The sequence below is a fragment of the Eriocheir sinensis genome, chromosome 44 (assembly GCF_024679095.1).
Source record: "Eriocheir sinensis breed Jianghai 21 chromosome 44, ASM2467909v1, whole genome shotgun sequence".
Taxonomy (NCBI): Eukaryota; Metazoa; Arthropoda; class Malacostraca; order Decapoda; family Varunidae; genus Eriocheir; species Eriocheir sinensis.
Window position 1 is genome coordinate 831541 of NC_066552.1, and position 18766 is coordinate 850306.

At 42.5% G+C, this 18766-nt stretch overlaps 1 protein-coding gene across 4 annotated transcripts; it reads right to left on the reverse strand.

Moving 5' to 3' along the window:
• Nucleotides 1–1762: 1762 nt before the first annotated feature.
• Nucleotides 1763–17759, reverse strand: LOC126980240 (histone lysine demethylase PHF8-like). 4 transcript variants are annotated; one of them, XM_050829913.1, is made up of 18 exons: nucleotides 17635–17759; nucleotides 15427–15512; nucleotides 14672–14789; nucleotides 13839–13999; nucleotides 13126–13267; nucleotides 11089–11287; nucleotides 10659–10763; nucleotides 10110–10255; nucleotides 9532–9727; nucleotides 9097–9360; nucleotides 8483–8673; nucleotides 6445–6597; nucleotides 5724–5890; nucleotides 4811–4976; nucleotides 4151–4341; nucleotides 3072–3277; nucleotides 2660–2756; nucleotides 1763–2504 (listed from the first exon to the last, which is right to left on the reverse strand). In XM_050829913.1, exons 1-18 carry the CDS (start codon nucleotides 17754–17756, stop codon nucleotides 2422–2424), a joined length of 2793 nt encoding a protein of 930 aa, XP_050685870.1. In that variant the 5' UTR covers nucleotides 17757–17759; the 3' UTR covers nucleotides 1763–2421. The 4 variants fall into 4 exon arrangements, with proteins under 4 accessions (XP_050685870.1, XP_050685869.1, XP_050685868.1 ...); XM_050829912.1 differs by having other exon boundaries at nucleotides 2654–2756; XM_050829911.1 differs by having other exon boundaries at nucleotides 6445–6636.
• Between the last annotated feature and the right edge of the window lie 1007 nt (nucleotides 17760–18766).

Sequence of the window (18766 nt, forward strand, 5' to 3'; positions counted from 1 at the left end):
AAAAAGAATTACACACACACACACACACACACACACACACACACACACACACAGAGCTACGAAGACCAATTTGATGCCATGAATTTTGCTGCAGTACAGGTAAGTATAAAGAAGTAGCACCTGAGAACATTGCCAAGCCTCAGCACAGTGTTGCCTCGGCTCAGCGGTGCCCGGCAGGGGTGACGGTGAGGGTGTGGTGTCATGAGACATCCGGGTATCGTGAGACATCCCATCCAAAATACATAGATGAATTTTGACATTGTACCGTGTCTTTTGCTGACTGCTTCTCGGGATCTGTCCCAGCCAAGTTTATTTATTTTATCATAGAAGCAAATGATGACGCATGTATGTATATAACTAGGAAATCAACATTCACTATTCTTTTTCTTCTTGTGACCTAATAAGCTTTGCATCGCTTTTTAGGTTCTCCTTGGTACTTTTTTACACTTAGATGCTTCACTTAGTTACTCTATGGTAGTAAATTTTGGGTTCTGCGATGCTAAGTTAAGGATGGGATGTCTCACAATATCAGATGGCAGATGACACCACACCGGGCCACTGCCACGCACCGCCAGGCTCACATTACTCATCTTTCATCCATGGAAACATAACGGCATGCAAGCTCAAGACATTTCTTTCTGATGTAGGCATGACGGCAGTATTTTGCAGTTACAAGCTAAAAAAAAATCTCTACTTAACGTAATGATTTATGTACAATTATACAAAGGGGCGTCTTCTCTCTACATGCTAGCTATTTACATCGCCTAAATGAAACTGGAATTAAAAGAAACCAAAGTAAATTACATAAGGTCAGAGACACATACACAAAACAATGAGAATACAAAACAAGGTCACAATACTGTAAATAAATAGGGACTCAACCGTCACATCAATGAACACTCTGGCAGGAGGAGAACAAGATATATATTTTCTTAAATGTCTATAAATTGGTGTTATTACAAGACATGTGTAAGAAATTAGCGGGGCACGCCTGATCACTGTGTAAATGAGGCTGCTGGAAGTCAACGCATTATCACACTTCTAAAACACAAAATACAAGAATGCCTTCGTCTTGCAACGATCCATGGCACAAAAACATGACTACTCTTCCTCACTCTCTTCTGCAAGTGTTGCATATGTAATGTATGTCTGCAAGTGTGTGTGGACTGAGCCATGAGCACAATATCAGCCACCCTGAGTGAGCGCACAGCCTTGGGTGACCGAGGAGTGACGCCCCCTCAACCCCAAGGCGCTGTGCCTCACCGGCGCTGCCTTCAGGATACGTCTTCAGAGAGCCGGACTTTTCTGCACCGCACTACTTTGTCCTTCTACTTCTCAGAAAACCATTGATAAAAATATCTGTCTAGCACGTGTATGACTAAACGTGTGTACTTAGGATAACTTTCAAGTAAAAAAGTGTCAAACATTGAAGTCAGAAGTGAACTTCACGAGGGTAATTGTCAACCAATAACTGATCTTTTGCAGATTGTTTTTCCTCCCTCCAGGAAAGACTGGAGATTAACAAAAAAGGATATATTAACTCTCAAACCATATAAAAATAAAAATATATGGATTTTCCTTAAATCCTCAAACACAATAATAAAACAACTACCTGACTCTGTGTCTGCCGCTGTGGCCGGGAGCACAGGGAGGGGCTGCTCGCAACCACCGCCCCTGTCTCTGTGTCTGCCGCTGTGGCCGGGAGCACAGGGAGGGTGTCTCTGTGTGCTGCGCCAGGGCGGGAGCACAGGAGGCTTGCCTCTGTGTCTGCCGCTGTGGCCGGGAGCACAGGGAGGGGCTGCTCGCCACCACCGCCCCTGCCTCTGTGTCTGCCGCTGTGGCCGGGAGCACAGGGAGGGGCTGCTCACCACCACTGCCCCTGCCTCTGTGTCTGCTGATGTGGCCAGGAGCACAGGGAGGGGCTGCTCACCACCACTGCCCCTGCCTCTGTGTCTGCTGATGTGGCCGGGAGCACAGGGAGGGGCTGCTCACCACCACTGCCCCTGCCTCTGTGTCTGCTGATGTGGCCGGGAGCACAGTGAGGGGCTGCTTGCCACCACCGCCACACAGTGTTTCTGCCGCTGTGGCCGGGAGCAGAGGGAGGAGCTGCTTGCCACCACCGCCACACAGCGTGCCTTGCAGGGCTCTGCTTGGTGCCTCACAAACTAAGGCAGGCACATCACAGTAATCAAACTCTTCTACAGGCCTGTAAAGCAACACAGCTGTGCTGTCACCAGCACTTCCTACTCAACAAAAAGACTGATGTGAAAAAGAGCGATTGCAAATAAAATGTTACAAAACCTTCACAGACACGTTCTGATTATTGTCGGCGAGCACATGAGCCTCCCCAGCCAGGCCGGGACACCAGCCCGGCCCGGGGCAGTGTTTCACTAGGGTGGAGCCGCGGAGCCTCCAGAAAGATTAGTGAAGCATCTTGTGGATCTTGAGGATCTTCCCTAACCGCTGCTTGGCAGTGGCCATGCCCTTCCTGGGCTTGTTGGAGACTGAAAGAAAAGAGTTATAGACAGTTTGTGCACAAAACTGAACAATGGGCGTCACCTGCACCCAAAGCTGATATGCTCCATAATACAGTGTTGCCAAGAAACACAAAAGGTTCCATAACAATAAAAACGAAAAAATTGAAGAAACTCACACTCACTTTTGCTAATCCCCTTGAGACTAACAACTCCTGAGGAGGTGCTGGGCTGAGCCTCCAGCGTGCGCTGCTTCTTCCGGTGGTAGGCTCTCTTGGTGGCCTGAAAGAACACCCTTTAGAGACACTGCTTGGACTGTGACACCAATACTCCTCAATACTGATGGCTACATAGGAGCAGTCTATCATGTTTTCCTCCCCAAGAAAAAGGTACATCAAATCAGCAGTGAAAAAATAATTGTACAAAAACATAATTTTCTTTAAACATTGATAGTGACAAAACCCTCATTAGAAACATGACATAACTTAATGCTTAGAGTCTACACTTTAATAATTTCCTCCTTTGCTCATCTTCTCAGGGTAAAAAAAAAAAAAAAAAAAAAAAAAAAAAAAAAAAATCCAAAACCCCATAACTTACAGGTAAATTTTGTCTCCTCGCAGCCGCCTGCTCCAAACCCTTCTCAACTGCTTGTCTCCGCACCCCCTGACGCATCGGACGCTCCGGCCGGGGACCCTGAACCCGTACTCTTGCCTTGGGGTTCCAGGCCTCGTCTTCCTTCTTCTTCCCCCGAGGTTTGAACACAGGGAAGTCCTCGTCGTCGGATATGTCCAGCGTAGGGTACACTGGAAAAAGTTAAATGAATGTGTGATGCATGTGAGTTCAGAGCAAATGGGCATCGATCCATTCAATATTTTTTCACTATTGTACACTGGAAAAATTTAAATGAATGTGTAATGTATGTGAGTTCAAAGCAAAGGTCCTTGTATGTCAATCCAATCAATATTTTTTTACTATTATACACTGGAAAAGGTTAAATGAATGTGTAATGTATGTGAGTTCAAAGCAAATGTCCTTATATGTCAATCCAATCAATATCTTTTCACTATTGTACACGGGAAAAGGTTAAATGAATGTGTAATGCATGTGAGTTTAAAGCAAATGGGCGTCAATCCATTCAATATTATTTTTACTACTGTACACTGGAAAAATTTAAATGAATGTGTAATGTAAATGAGTTAAAGCAAAGACAAACCTAATCAAATGTTAATCCACTCAATAATTTCTTACTAATATGATATGTGAACAAACCAACATGGGCGAATACCATAAAAAGACATAGGATTCTAGGAAACAGCTCAAACGCATCATAATCTTCATATTGGTGTACTTTATAACAAGGAAAATAGCTCATAACATTAGACGAGACTTGGAAGTGTTAGAAATGGAGGAAGGATTAACACTGCATCAAACAAGAAGAAGGAGGATCATCGCAAAATCCAACCCCAAGAAACAGAGATGATGGACTATAAATAAAGAAGAAGAAGAAGAAGAAAAAGACAACAAAGAAGAAGAGGAAGATGATGAAGAAGAAAAGGAAGAAGATGAAGAAGAAAAATAAGAAGACTGATTGATTATTGGCGCATTCTATTCTTGCCGCCACAAAAGAAGAAGAAAAAGAAGAAAAAATAAATATCAACAAACACAACTTGACTCACCATAATCCTCATCCTGGTGCACTTTACTCATGTTCTCGTCGTCATCGTAGCGTCGCCGTGGCTTGGGCTGTCTGGTGTTTGCCGCGGACAGCTTTCTGGAGGTGCTGCGGCTGTTCGGGACCACGCGGCTCATGCTCAACATCCCTGCTATGGCCTCGCGGGTGGACGGGGAAGCTCGGCCGCTCTCACTACTTGGGGAAGGCCACAAAATATTCTCTCGTTAAATGCTGTCGGCGTTGGTATAAAAGGTTTCCGGCTCTAACTATTGCACTGTTCGAAAATAATAGTAATAAGAAGAAGATGAAGGTACAAATCTTTCTCATTATATGATAAAAAAAAAGGTTTCCAGCTCTCCCAATAGCAGTGTTTAAAAATAATAGTAATAATAATAATAATAAGGTACAAATTTTTCCCTTTCACCCAATAGGTCAATATTTTAAAGGAGGAGGAGGAAGAGAAGGAAGAAGAAAGAGAAGAAGGAAAAAAGGAGAGGGAGAAAAGGAAAAATATTAAGCATCTATGAGGAAGAAGAAAGAGATGAAACAGAAAAGGAGAAATATTAAACATCTAAGAGGAAGAAGAAAGAGAAGAAGGGAGAAAGAAGAGCAAGAGAAGGAGAAATATTAAGCCTTCACAAAAAGCCGAGGGTTCAAAACTCACTCCAGGTCTTCCATTCGCGCGGGGGAGTCCTCGTTGAAGTCCGGGGCGTAGGCTGATGCTCGGAGAAGCTCGTCTATGCCGTTGTGGGCCGCGTTGTGTGAGGGCGCCACCTCCACCTCCTCCGCCACATCCACGGCCTCGCTGCACACCACGTCAGCGTTCGTCACTGTGGAGGGGAACCAGGGAACAGTTTTATTTACTTATTTATTTTTACGGCAAAAGAAGCAACTCAAAGAAACAACAACAGACAAAGCCCTCCAAGTGTTCCTCTCACAAAAGACAACAGGAAGAGTAGCCAGAGGAGAGGGTCAATTACAGAGAGACAGTGGATGATAGAGGCTGAAAAAGTATATATTTGCACTGATGTCTGTGTTGGTGAAGGGCCTGGTGGGTAGGGGAAGGGTTAAGGAAGGGAACTGGTAGGTAAAGGGAAGGGTTGGTGAAGGGACTGGTGGATAGGGGAAGGGAAGGGTTAAGGAAGGGAACTGGTAGGTAAAGGGAAGGGTTGGTGAAGGGACTGGTGGATAGGGGAAGGGACTGGAAGATAAAGAGAATGGCTGGTGAAAGAAACTAGTAGGTAAGGGAAAAAATGTTAAATGGAGTGGTAGACAGTGGAAGGGTTGGGAAGGGACTGTTGGATAGGGGAAGGGGGCTGGTGAAGGAACTGGTGGATAGGGGAAGGGTTAGGGAAAGGACTGGAAGGAAGGGAGGATAGACTGGTGGATAGAGGAAGAGTTGGTAAAGGAAATGCTGGATAGGATGCATATGGGAGCGGCAAGTAGCGGGCTTTTTTTGTACTCTTTTTGTTGCCCTTGAGCTGTGTCCTTTCATGTAAAAATAAATAAATAGATGAAAATATGATAGTTTACCCCCCCACACACACACACATCCTTTCTTTCCCATCTTTACTCACAGCTCAGTTTGATCTTCAGCGGCTCAGGTGGCTGTAGGTGCACTCCCTTACGTCTCGGGGTCTCATCTATCATGAGTCCCGATGGTTCCCTCTCGTCGCTGTCCCCGTCCTCATGGAAGTCGTACACGGACTCGTTGTGAACCTTGATGTCTATGGCGGTCTCGCCCCTGGGAATAGAGGAGGAAATGTGGAGTTACCTCTAGGCTTGGGAGGACATCGGTTGAGTTTGCATATTATTGAGGTAAGGCAAGACAGAGATAGGGTAAGGTAAGGAAGGGGAGGGAAAGGAAGGGAAGGGAAGGGAAGGAAAAGGATACTGAGGTTATACAAAGTAAGGCAAGATTAGGTAAGGTAAAGTAAGGAAAGGGAAGGAAAGGAAAGGAAAGGAAAGGGAAGGGAAAGAAAGGGAAGGCAAGATAAGGTAAGATAAGGTAAGGAAAGGAAAGAAAAGTAAGAAAAAAAAGAGAGAGAGAAAACAAAGGGGGGACAAAAGCAATACCTAACAAGTTAACAAACGGATATTGACTTTTGTTTTATACTTATCACTGTCAACAAGAGAAACAACCTCATCTGTAAGTGCATTCAACATTACAGTTAGGTCCTAAACAGCACAACTTGGGTGGATGCACTAAACTACGGACCACGCTCACCCTACATGAGTCATTTCAAGATAAATATAACTTTGTGCAAGTGAACAATCAGCAACAATTCTGTAACTCACTCGTCCTTGATCCTGGTGGTGCTGGCGGGCGTCGGGGTGGAGGGGACATCCGAGTCTGTGCTTCCCGTGCGTCCGAACTTGACCCGCACGGTGCCGGCTTCCACCAGTTTGTAGGGGGTGATACCGGGGCTGTCGGACCAGTCATATTCGGTCCTGGGGGCGGAAGTCGTAACTGTTAGGTCGTTGAGGTGGCTGTGGGGGGGAAGGAAAGTGATGAATGGGTACGTCAGGTTACATTAGAGTATATTTTCACTGTTTAGTATGAAAAATTAAGTAGTAAATGATGAATGGGAGAAAGGGAAGGGAACGGAAGGGAAGGGAAGGGAAGGTGAGGTAAGGCAAAATTAGGTAAGCTAGAGTAAGGAAAGGAAGGAAAGGGAGGGAAGGGAAGGGAAGGGAATGGGAGGGAAGGTAATGTAAGGCGAGGTAAGGCAAGAGAAAGTAAGGCAAAGTTAGGTACGGTAAAGTAAGGAGAGGAAAGGAATGGAAAGGAATGGAAAGGGAAGGGAAGGGAAGGGAAGGGAATGGGAGGGAAGGGAAGGTAATGTAAGGCGAGGTAAGGCAAAATTAGGTATGGTAAAGTAAGGAAAGGAAAGGAATGGAAAGGGAGGGAAGGAAGGAAGGAAGGAATGGGAGGAAGGAAGGAATGGGAGGGAAGGGAATGGGAGGGAAGGGAAGGGAAGGGAAGGGAAGGGAAGGGAAGGTGAGGTAAGGCAAAATTAGGTACGGTAAAGTAAGGAAAGGAAAGGAATGGAAAGGGAGGGGAAGGGAAGGGAAGGGAAGGGAAGGGAAGAGGAGGGAAGGGAAGAGGAGGGAAAGGAAGGGAGTGGAATGGAATGGAAGGGAAGGGAAGGGAAGGGAAGGGAAGGTGAGGTAAGGCAAGAGAAAGTACACCAAAATTAGGTAAGGTAAAGAAAGGAAAGGAAAGGAATGGAAATGGAAGGGAAGGAGTAGGTAAGATGAGGTAAGATTAGGAAAGGTAAAGGAAGGATAGGAAAGGGAAGGGAAGGTTAGGTAAGGTATCAACCATCTAACAAACTAACTAACTAACAAACTAAAGGTATAGCATTACATTTTACAGTGCATAATATCAAACTGTCTCTATATTGTCCATCTTAACCCGGTAGCAGCGACGGGCCAAATTTGTGGCTTTACCGTGTAGCAGCGATGGGCCAAATTTGTGCCACGATATAAACCCCCCAAAATAGATGATGCATAAACTGATCACAAATGCTTCGATATATATCATAAAATGGTTTGTGTGAGGGGTGATTTTTTCTCATTTTTCTCGCTTAGAGGGACCATTAAGAAACAGGATCCTCGCCGCTACCAGGTTAACCCCTTCAACACAAGGACATGTATACTGTGTCCTTGCGTCCCCCGTACCATATCCAAGGACGCGCATACTACATCCTGGCTCGCTTTAGCCAATATACGAGTTATTTTATCTCTATATTTATGCTTACATCTCAAAATTATCAATTAATTTATGTTTCTTTATGTGCACCAATTAATTCTGCATGTTTTCATATATAACACATGACGATTATGTTGAGTTTATGGCTGAAAACTTGTCATATTCAATAGCGACATATGAAATTTGGCGCACGTGGCAATCCCAGATATGGCGCGGGGCTCTATTTTGGCCCGGCCGTAGTGAATGGGTTAAAGCTATAAAAACGACATTCTCCATCTACACCATCGCTCCCTCCCATCTATCAACCTCCAGTGTACCAAATCACATTATCACACCCACTGACCACACTATCAACCCCTTAACCCGGTAGCAGTGACGGGCCAAATTTGTGGCTTTACTGTATGCCAGCAACAGGCCAAATCTTTGCCATGATATAAACCCCAAAATTGATGATGCATAAACTGATCACAAATGCGTTGATATATATTTTAAAATGGTTTGCGTGAGTGATGATTTTTTCTCATTTTTCTCGCTTAGTTGCTAGGGCCTTTAAGAAACATGATCCCCGCAGCTACCAGGTTATATAACACCCCGAGAGAGCCTAGTGCGCGGGTCACCTACTTCACATTGCTGGGGTACTCATTCTTGAACTGCGGGTACTCTGGGTCGTGTGGAGGGGTCCCGCTCATGCCGTAGTCCGTGGAGGTGAAGCTCAGACCGTAGGGGTAGGTGGCCGTCTTTGGCAGGCTTAGCTTTAGGGTTCGCTGCTGTTCCTCCGTCAAGCCCACCATCTCAGGCCCACCGATTTCGACCTATAGAGACAATTATAAATGCGATAAATAAATGAATGAATGATGATCAAAATAATAATGTTGACAATAATGCGATGATAATAACAATGATGATCCTATAGACTATAACTGAAGAAGAGGAAAAAGAAGAAAAGAAGAAAAGAAGAAGAAACAGAAGAAAAGAAAAGGGAGAATAAGAAAGAAGATAAAAAGAAAGGGGAGAAAAAAGAAGAAAAGATGAAAAGAAATATGAGAAAAAAGAAAAGAAGAAAAAAGAAGAAAAAGAAGAAGAAAAGAAATAGGCGAAAAAGAAAGAAGAAAAAAAGAAGAAACGAAGAAAAAGAAAAAGAAAATAGGAGAAAAAAAGAAAAGAAGAAAAAAAGAAAAAAAAATAGGAGAAAAAGAAGAAAGAAGAAAAAAAGAAGAAAAGATAATTATACTCACTTGCGGAGAGTTGACCTTGAGCACCTTGACCTTCCTGTCGGGCAGCCGCTCCTCCAGCACCGTGTTGAAGCTGGTCAGGTTGGTGTAGTCAATGAAGTCGTCCGCCATCACCTTCTTCTTCCGCCTCTTGGACTCCCTCTCAGGCTTGGGGGGGTTGAGGGCGATGACCTGCTTCTCCGCCGACCTGATCTCCCGCTGCAGGTCCTTGAACAGCTTCATGGGCTGGATGCCGGACGGAACGGTCTCCAGCCCCCCTCGGCCATTCTGTCACCCAGCAAAAGACAGCTTGTAAAGACTTGAAACCTCCTCCTTTGATGCAGCAAGAAACAGTTTATGAAGAGTAAGAGATGATTTATGGTGAGCAAGATATAGTTTATGAAGAGCAAGAGACATTATATAAAGACTTGAAACCTCCTTTGATGCAGCAGGCCTCACCTCTCCCCCCCACTGCCTGAGGGCCACCAGGAGACAGCGGACGCCCGTTATCATGATGGGCGGCACTCTGGTCCCCGCGGCTGCCATGTCCCTGAGCTCTATCACTAGTCTCGTCGCGGCGTACCAACACACGCTCTCGTAGTGGGGAAACCGGAACTTGTCGGGCGTGTTGATCTGTTTCTCTATTTCGTAAACCCTGGAATTGGGGAAGCGTACAAAATCAAGTTCCACGGCTAACAAGGCTGCAGCTTCACCTTACAAACCACAATAATGGATACATGGGGTCAGGCCTAAGGTGATACAAATGGAAAGATATCTACTAATGTTGCTGTTATTCAAAGATCTATTGGAACATATAAGAGAAAAAAAAGATGAGAGGAAAAACACTTACTAGAGTCACAAATTAAGAGAAGTAAAAGGCAAAAGAAAGAACATTGACCTAAGTTGCAAATTTAAAGAAGAAAAATATGAAAGGAAGAAGACTTACTGGAGCTGCAAATTAAAAGAAGTGAAAGACGAGAGAAAGAACATTTACTGGAATATACAGGAGAAGTAACAGAGGAGAGGAAAACACTTACTGGAGTTCCAATTCAATGTTGTGTGAGTGCAGGAAGTTGCCGCCGAAGACCAGTGTGTCGGTGGGGGTGAGCACGGCATGGATCCAGCCGGTGGGGATGAAAAGCGTCTCCCCCGCACGCACCACACACCGGTAACACGTGTCCACCTACAGGGGCGGAACGCAAGAGATGAGGTACAAGAACATAAGAAAATAATGAGTCTGCAAGAGGTCAGTATGATTTTCTTTTTCTCTTCTCTTTTTGTTTTCTTTTGTTTGATTGGAGGCAGATTATTATTTATTTATTTATTTTATTTTTTTCACAGCATCAGACAGAGAGAATGAGGTATAGTTTTCTTTTTTTGATAGGATGTAGACAATGGATGATAGTGATACATTCTTACAATAAATAATTCTACCACTGTATTTTGACTATTGGTAAATACATTATGGCCCAAAGAGAACCATTGATGACTAGAAAAATGTATCTATCTTATATACTCATGTAGAACCTGCCCCCTAGCAAAATATGTAACAAAAACAAAACTTTACAAATATACCACATCTTTACCTGATCCCCAAAGAACATTTCAGACTGGTTGTTGGCCTTCATCCAGCGCTGGTACAGGGTGAGGTTGGCAGCTGTGGGCTTTATTAAGTAAAACACCTTCTCTCCCTGTGGACAAAACATACAATCGTTAAACATACGCCAGCTGATAAAGGCACAACTTTTCACACACAAAACGCACTGCATGGCTATAAAGAAAGCTACAATATGATAAAGATAAGGTAAGTTAATGTGAGCAGATACTATAGGTAAAATAAGGTATGATAGAGGCACAACTTATTCAATGAACATATATCTAAAAATCTACTGAATTTCTCACACACACACAATACACTTCATGGTTATAAATAAACGTACAATATAACAGAAGTAAGGTAAGGTAAAATAGTGGACATACACTATAGGTAAGAGGTATAATACAGCCACAACTCACCCAGAGAACGTGGTACCACACAGATGTTCCACCGAAGTCTATGTGGAAGTCTGTATAAGAATTTTCTACACCTATTAGCGCATACTTGGATACATTGGGGCGCGAGAGGGGCGGGCTGGGGGGCGGGTCGGTGGGCCAGGAATTAGTGACCCAACACATCTTGCGGACAATGTAGGGAGGCTCCACCAGCTGACTCAAACTGAAAGAGAGGTCAGGTTAGGTCAGGTCGCTATCACAACACAAATAATCAATTAGAAGATGCCCAAAAGCTGACTCAGACTGAAAGAGAGAGGGATCAGGTCAGGTTAGGTCACTCTTACCACATGATCCCTCAATTCAGCTTAGCACCTCACAAAAATATTTACAGAGAACGCTAAGAAGTGAACAAAGAAGAATGTAAGAATGGATTAGAGGGTGTACCGTACCAAATATAATAGATAAGTGAAGAATAGGGGAACATAGGAATGGAATAAACAAAAGAGTAACAGGAGAGTGAAGAAAGAGGATTATAAGAATGGATTAGAGGGTGTACTGAACTAAATAAAACAGAGAAGTAAAGGAGGCATATAAGAGTGGAATGAAGGGTGAACTCAACTAAATATAAAAATGAAATCAAGGGTGAACTCAACTAAATATAAAAATGAAATCAAGGGTGAACTGAACTAAATATAAGAATGAAATCAAGGGTGAACTGAACTAAATATAAGAATGAAATCAAGGGTGAACTGAACTAAATATAAGAATGAAATCAAGGGTGAACTGAACTAAATATAAGAATGAAATCAAGGGTGAACTGAACTAAATATAAGAATGAAATCAAGGGTGAACTGAACTAAATATAAGAATGAAATCAAGGGTGAACTGAACTAAATATATGAATGAAATCAAGGGTGAACTGAACCAAATATAAGAATGAAATCAAGGGTGAACTGAACTAAATATGAGAATGAAATCAAGGGTGAACTGACCTAAATATAAGAATGAAATCAAGGGTGAACTGAACTAAATATAAGAATGAAATCAAGGGTGAACTCAACTAAATATAAGAATGAAATCAAGGGTGAACTGAACTAAATATAAGAATGAAATCAAGGGTGAACTGAACTAAATATAATAATTAAATCAAGGTTGAAATGAACTAAATATAAGAATTAAATCAAGGGTTAACTGAACTAAATAAAGAATGAAATCAAGGGTGAACTGAACTAAATATAAGAATGAAATCAAGGGTGAACTGAACTAAATATGAGAATGAAATCAAGGGTGAACTCTACTAAATATAAGAATGAAATCAAGGGTGAACTGAACTAAATATAAGAATGAAATCAAGGTGAAATGAAATCAAGGGTGAACTGAACTAAATATAAGAATGAAATCAAACTAAATATAAGAATGAAATCAAGGGTGAAAAATATAAGAATGAAATCATATAAGAATGAAATCAAGGGTGAACTCAACTAAATATAAGAATGAAATCAAGGGTGAACTCAACTATATATAAGAATGAAATCAAGGGTGAACTCAACTAAATATAAGAATGAAATCAAGGGTGAACTCAACTAAATATAAGAATGAAATCAAGGGTGAACTGAACTAAATATAAGAATGAAATCAAGGGTGAACTCAACTAAATATAAGAATGAAATCAAGGGTGAACTCAACTAAATATAAGAATGAAATCAAGGGTGAACTCAACTAAATATAAGAATGAAATCAAGGGTGAACTCAACTAAATATAAGAATGAAATCAAGGGTGAACTCAACTAAATATGAGAATGAAATCAAGGGTGAACTGAACTAAATATAAGAATGAAATCAAGGGTGAACTCAACTAAATATAAGAATGAAATCAAGGGTGAACTGAAATCAAGGGTGAACTCAACTAAATATGAGAATGAAATCAAGGGTGAACTCAACTAAATATAAGAATGAAATCAAGGGTGAACTGACCTAAATATATGAGACGTAAAAAAAGGAGGAATACAAGAATTGAATCAAGGGTGTATATACTGTACCAGATCTATATTGAAGCCATACCTGGTATTGGAGAACTCTAGACTGATGAGGTTGAGGACAGTGGTTCTGGCAGGACTGAGGAAGTACTCAATGAACTCGTGTAGCTGCATCTTGACGTCCGTTTGTCGCTGGACGTCGATCACATCCACCTCGTGTTCAGAGCCTGGCGGGGGAGCATAAGAGAGGAGGTAAGGGAAGGGAAGGGAAAGTATAGGGAGGTAAAGTTCAGGTAAGGAAAAGGAAGAAAAGGGAAAGGAAGGGGAGATAAGGGATGAGAAGAGAAGGGAAGGAAAGGGAAGGGAATAGAAGGGAAAGGATGGAAAGGGAAGGCATGGGAAGGGTAGGGAAAGGAAGGGAAGAGAAGGGAAAGCAAGGGAAGGGAGGATAAGGGAATAGAAGAGAAGGGAAGGGAAGGGAAGGGATGGAAAGGGAAGACAAGGGAAGGGTAGGGAAAGGAAGGGAAGAGAAGAGAAGGGAAAGCAAGGGAAGAGAAGGGAAGGGAAGAGAAAGCAAGGTAAAGTAAGTTAAGGTAAAACAAGGAAAGGAAAGGGAAGGGAAGGGAATGGAGGAGAAGGGAAGGTGGGGAAAGGTTGTACAATGCAAGGAATGGTAAACAGAAACATATAAAACAAACAAATTCCAAATAACAACTACAATAATCGACAACATCAACAAATAAGACTATAAACAAGACCTAAGACCCTATAGAACAAAACAAAAAACATCCAACTCACCAACGTAACTCTCCACATCAAGAACGTTAAAAGAGTCGTGTGGAACAATGAGGTCGAGGCCGTTTCTGTCCTCCACCAAGATGGGTTTGGTGAAGCCGCTCGCCACAATGTAGGGCAGGGTGAGCTGCTGCCCCCGTAGCCGACACACCACATCCTCACAACTGGGGGACACAAGATTGTTATTATTATTATTATTATTATTATTATTATTATTATTATTAAACGACGATTATTATATGAGATGAATCGGGTAGAGACGGAGGCATGCAGACACCCGAAATTGACCTCTCTTTTGGCTACTCTTTACTTTTGTCTTTCATAGGAGCGGCGAGTAGCGGGCTTTTTTTTTTTCTGTACTCTTTTTATTGCCCTTGAGCCGTGTCCTCTGATGTAAAAAAAAATTAAATAAATAAAAAGAGAGAGAGAGAGAAAGAAAGAAAGCTGCCTAAAATATCAAGACACAACGCCATTCAAAATTGATCATCTCTTCTGGCTACCCAATTCTATTTACCGAACATACTTTTAGGGCAACATTTCGTTGGCTTATTGTTTTATGTCTGAGGTCACTATGGGATGGAAAGGTGCCCTGATACTCCCTTCCTGAAAGAGTTCAAGTCACAGGCAGGAGGAAAAACAAACAAAGGAAGCCTGCTCCCTTTTTTTTTTTTTTTTTACAACTTAGGAGACAACTCAAGGGCACACACAAAAAAGGAAACAATAATAAAAAAGCCTGCTACTCGCTGCTCCCATATTTATATTTAAAGTTTATATTTACTGTAAAAATTATATAAAGAAATCACAAAGAAAATTCAGTTCTATATACATTTTCTTACCTGGGAAAGTGTCTGGTTTTGAGCTCCTTAATGAAGACCTGTGTGCCCGTCTGAACTGGCTTGGACCCGGCGTCTGCCTCGGAGTAGTCATGACGGTGCCAGTTCAGCCGCGCTTTTACTGTGAGAGAGATATCATGACTAATGTATTACTGCTGCAAGAGAAATACTGTGACATTATTGTATTGATGCTATAACACTCATTTCCATATTATTATACTTTAAGAATTGTTTCGCACAGTTTTTTCATTAATATTGGTACTTATTGAAATGGTGTGTTTGTGAATGGCAAACGAACTTAAATTTGAGACTACTTTTAGCCTAACATAGGTATTATTAGCATATTTTTCGACAACCTTTCAACATACATTCTGACAAACTGCAATGTATAACTCTACTCTGACATATTTTCCAACATACAGTCATCCCTCAGATAGTACGGTTTCCAATAGTTCGGTTTCGGTTTTACACAGATTGTCATAGAAGATATTTTGGGATTTTTAAATTTCCTGCTTGTTGGGAAATTTAAAAATCCTAAAAAAATCTTCTATGAAAAGCCACATAAAACCGAAACCGAACGATTGGAAACTGTACTATTTGAGGGACGACTGTATTTTAAAATTTTTCCAATAAACTAGAATATATGACTTTCTTCGTAGCATATTTTCCAACATAGATTTACCACATTTTCCAGGATACTGAAATGTATAACACTAATCTAAGGACATTTTCCGACACAAAGGAGGCGGACAACTCACAAACAGAAGGGCCGTTGTAGACGTCACACCGCGGGCAGTGAAACCTGTCAATGTCAACCGCCTGGTACTCCCTCACACCAACACATCTGGAAGAGACGAGACTCAGGTATATCCCACTCATACCCTGCTGCACACCCCCTCCTCTACCCACCCCTGCCAGTACCTATGACCCAAGCATCCCTTGTCCCCTGCCACCTGTACCCATACTTAGTTTATTTAGTATTGTCTAGAGGCCCATTTGATCTGGTAATTAGTTTATTGTTGCCCAGCTATTTGCAGTGTAGCCCAAGACTGCCCTCAGGAGAGTATTGACACTTCCTTTGAACTTATCCACTGAGCAGTTCTTTGTGTCTCTTATCTCCTTAACCCGGTAGCAGCGCCGGGCCAAATTTATGGCTTTACCATGTACCAGCGATGGCCCAAATTTTTGCCATGATATAAACCCCAAAAATAGATGATGTATAAACTGATCACAAATGCAGATATATATTATGAAACGGTTTATGTGAGTGATGATTTTTTCTCATTTTTCTCGCTAAGAGGAGCCTTTAAGAAACATGATCCCCGCAGCTACCGGGTTAAGCAGTGCAGTGAAAATTCTTGGCCCGTCATGTCCTAGGTTGGATGCGAGCGGGTTCATTGGGAGGGCTGCTCTCCAACACTTGTGGCCTGCTCGTTCACTGCTTGTTGAGATAAGGTTGGAGGGTGTGGGGTCAGGCGCCACGTTCTCCAGATTCTTCCACACAAAGATACCACAGTACCTGTCCCTTCTCCACTGTTGCGAGTAGAGGCCCAGTTGTCTCAGCCTCTCCCAATAATTATAATTTAGCTCTCTCATACCTCTAAATTGTTTGAAGGACCTTTCAACTACCTCCAGGTTCTGGATGTTGCCCATCCTATCTGGTGACCACAGCTGACTAGAGCAGGCTAGCATTGGCTACACCTAGGTTTTCTAGATGGTGAGCAGGACTTTGGGTTCTCTGGAGGTGAATGTTCTTAGTACCCATTTTACAAGTTTTTAGTATACGTTTAGGTGGTGCGTGTTAACTGTTTGTTGTTGGTATTTAGGCTCGGACTGTTGCCTCACTCGTCAGGGCCGGTGTTACCGTGGACTACTTCACAAGTTCAGTTCAGTTGGTGAGATAACAAAATAGCCTTTGCTTAAAGTGTTGTAGATATGATAGGCCAAGCGGTAGCCTTAGTTCACTTAGTTCACTCTCTCTCTCACTGGGACATAAAAAGGTGTGTGGTTTTTAAGGGTTTTTAGTATTTACAGTCTTAGAATAAATTACAGTTTGTGAGCGGAGCACAAAAGCATGGAGCCACACACAAAGCGGAGCGCACGTCTCAACAGTCTTGGCTGCTTGCCTCGCCCTTGACTTCTCTGCTTGCTCCTGGCGCTGCTCACCGGTTTAATGTGCACGGTTGTCCACCGGAACTTCCAACCTTTCGGTCAACGTTGCAGATTCAGCGTCAGCAACACTTTCTCGCGGCTATAAGCAGCTACGTGTCCAACAACATACGGTGGCCCGATGCTGAGCTTTGCTTCAATACACGTCATTCCTACATTACTACGTACAGGGATCTTAGTGCCTTACACCCAGCCAGCCATCCCTTTGCATCATTCATCCCTTGCCAGCACCTCCACCACCCCTGCATTTGCCAGCATCCTCATCCCCTGCAAGCCAACAGTCCCCGAAATATTCCTCAGCATTCTCCTCCCCTGCCAGCCTTCCCTCCCCTGCATCCTTCCTCCCCTCCACAGCATCCTTCATCACCTGCCATTATTCTTCTCCCCAGCATCCTCCTCCCCTGCCAGAATCACCCTCCCCAGCATCCTCCTCCCCTACCACTATTTACATCCTTCCTCCCCCCCACAGCATCCTTCATCTCCTGCCATTATACTTCTCCCCAGCATCCTACTCCCCTGCCAGAATCCTCTTCCCCTGCCAGTATTTACACCCCGTCTCCCCTGCCAGCCTTTCCTCGTTCCCTGCCAGTTTCCAGCCCCCATGTTATTACTACCATTACCCTCCCCATGTTGCCGTTATCCTTATCCTCCCCACGTTATTATTATCCTTATCCTCCCCGTGTTAGTGTTACCCTTATCCTCCCCTGCCAGCCCTTCCCTCGCCAGCTTCCCTCGCCCCCTGCCAGTTTCCAGCCCCTGCTAATGTATTTCAGGGTTTTCCTCGGCCATATACTCACCTGCCGTGGAACCAGTCTTTGCATATATCACACTGTATCATAAAACGGGACAAATCCGTCGACTGTCCACATAAACAATAAATAACGTCCAGCGCCATTTTGCTCAAAACAACACGACGCATCTGATGTTTATGGGCCCGAGATCAGGGACTTTTATTTATTAGTTCAACGGTTTTATTATTTATTGTGTGCTCTATGGAGTGGTTTAGGTGGTTTGAGTATGTTTTTAATTTATTTGGGCATAAGGTGGAATTGCTGTGATGCAGATGCTACCCAAACAGAGGACCGTGGATGTCTTATTTTGGCGGGTTTATAATTTGTTTCGTGGTTTATGTGGTATTTTATGTGTTTAAGTACGTTTTTTTATTTACTTACACACATATATTTAGATAAGTAATAGTGCAGATGCTACCCAGTATGAGGACCACGGATTTCTCATTTACTATTTATTTATTATTTATTTCGTGTTCTTTGTAGCTTTTTAATTGTTTTTTAGACGTTCAAAGTATATTTCTAATCCATAAATACATACCAAAAATGTAATACTGCATTTGCTGGCGTTTACTTGAAGGGGGGACTTGCCCATTCTGATCAAGCTTTCCATATTTATTCAGAAAAGCAGATATTAAATAGACTGCCATGCCTCCTGTTTATGGATATTTGGGTTTTAAAATATTATCCTTCTTAATAACGCAAGAAAACATCAATACGGATCCTAAATACCCCAAATTAAAAGAGCAAGAAATTATACAAACGGTTGATGGTATATTCAGGTTGACAGATATATAGATAAGAGTTTTCGTTTAAGTATAAATCGCATAATGAAGAGGAAATATATCTGAAGGCATATACAGACAAACCTATGCATTTTATAGGACTAACTATTGAATTTATAATAATCTAATGTAATAGTAGTGTTTAATAGTCATGAATGTTCCCTAAAAAGCACAAGAAATGATACAAAGGATTGGTGGCAGCCTACATTCACATGGTCTTTCTTTAGGCATATACAAACAAGCCTATGCATTTTATAAGACTAAGGTTGGTATTATAAGACACTTTTGCCTCTCACACCAGCTATTAGTAAAGGTCAAATAGGGGTCAGTCAGGTTCTAATGAGTGTTTCTTCAGG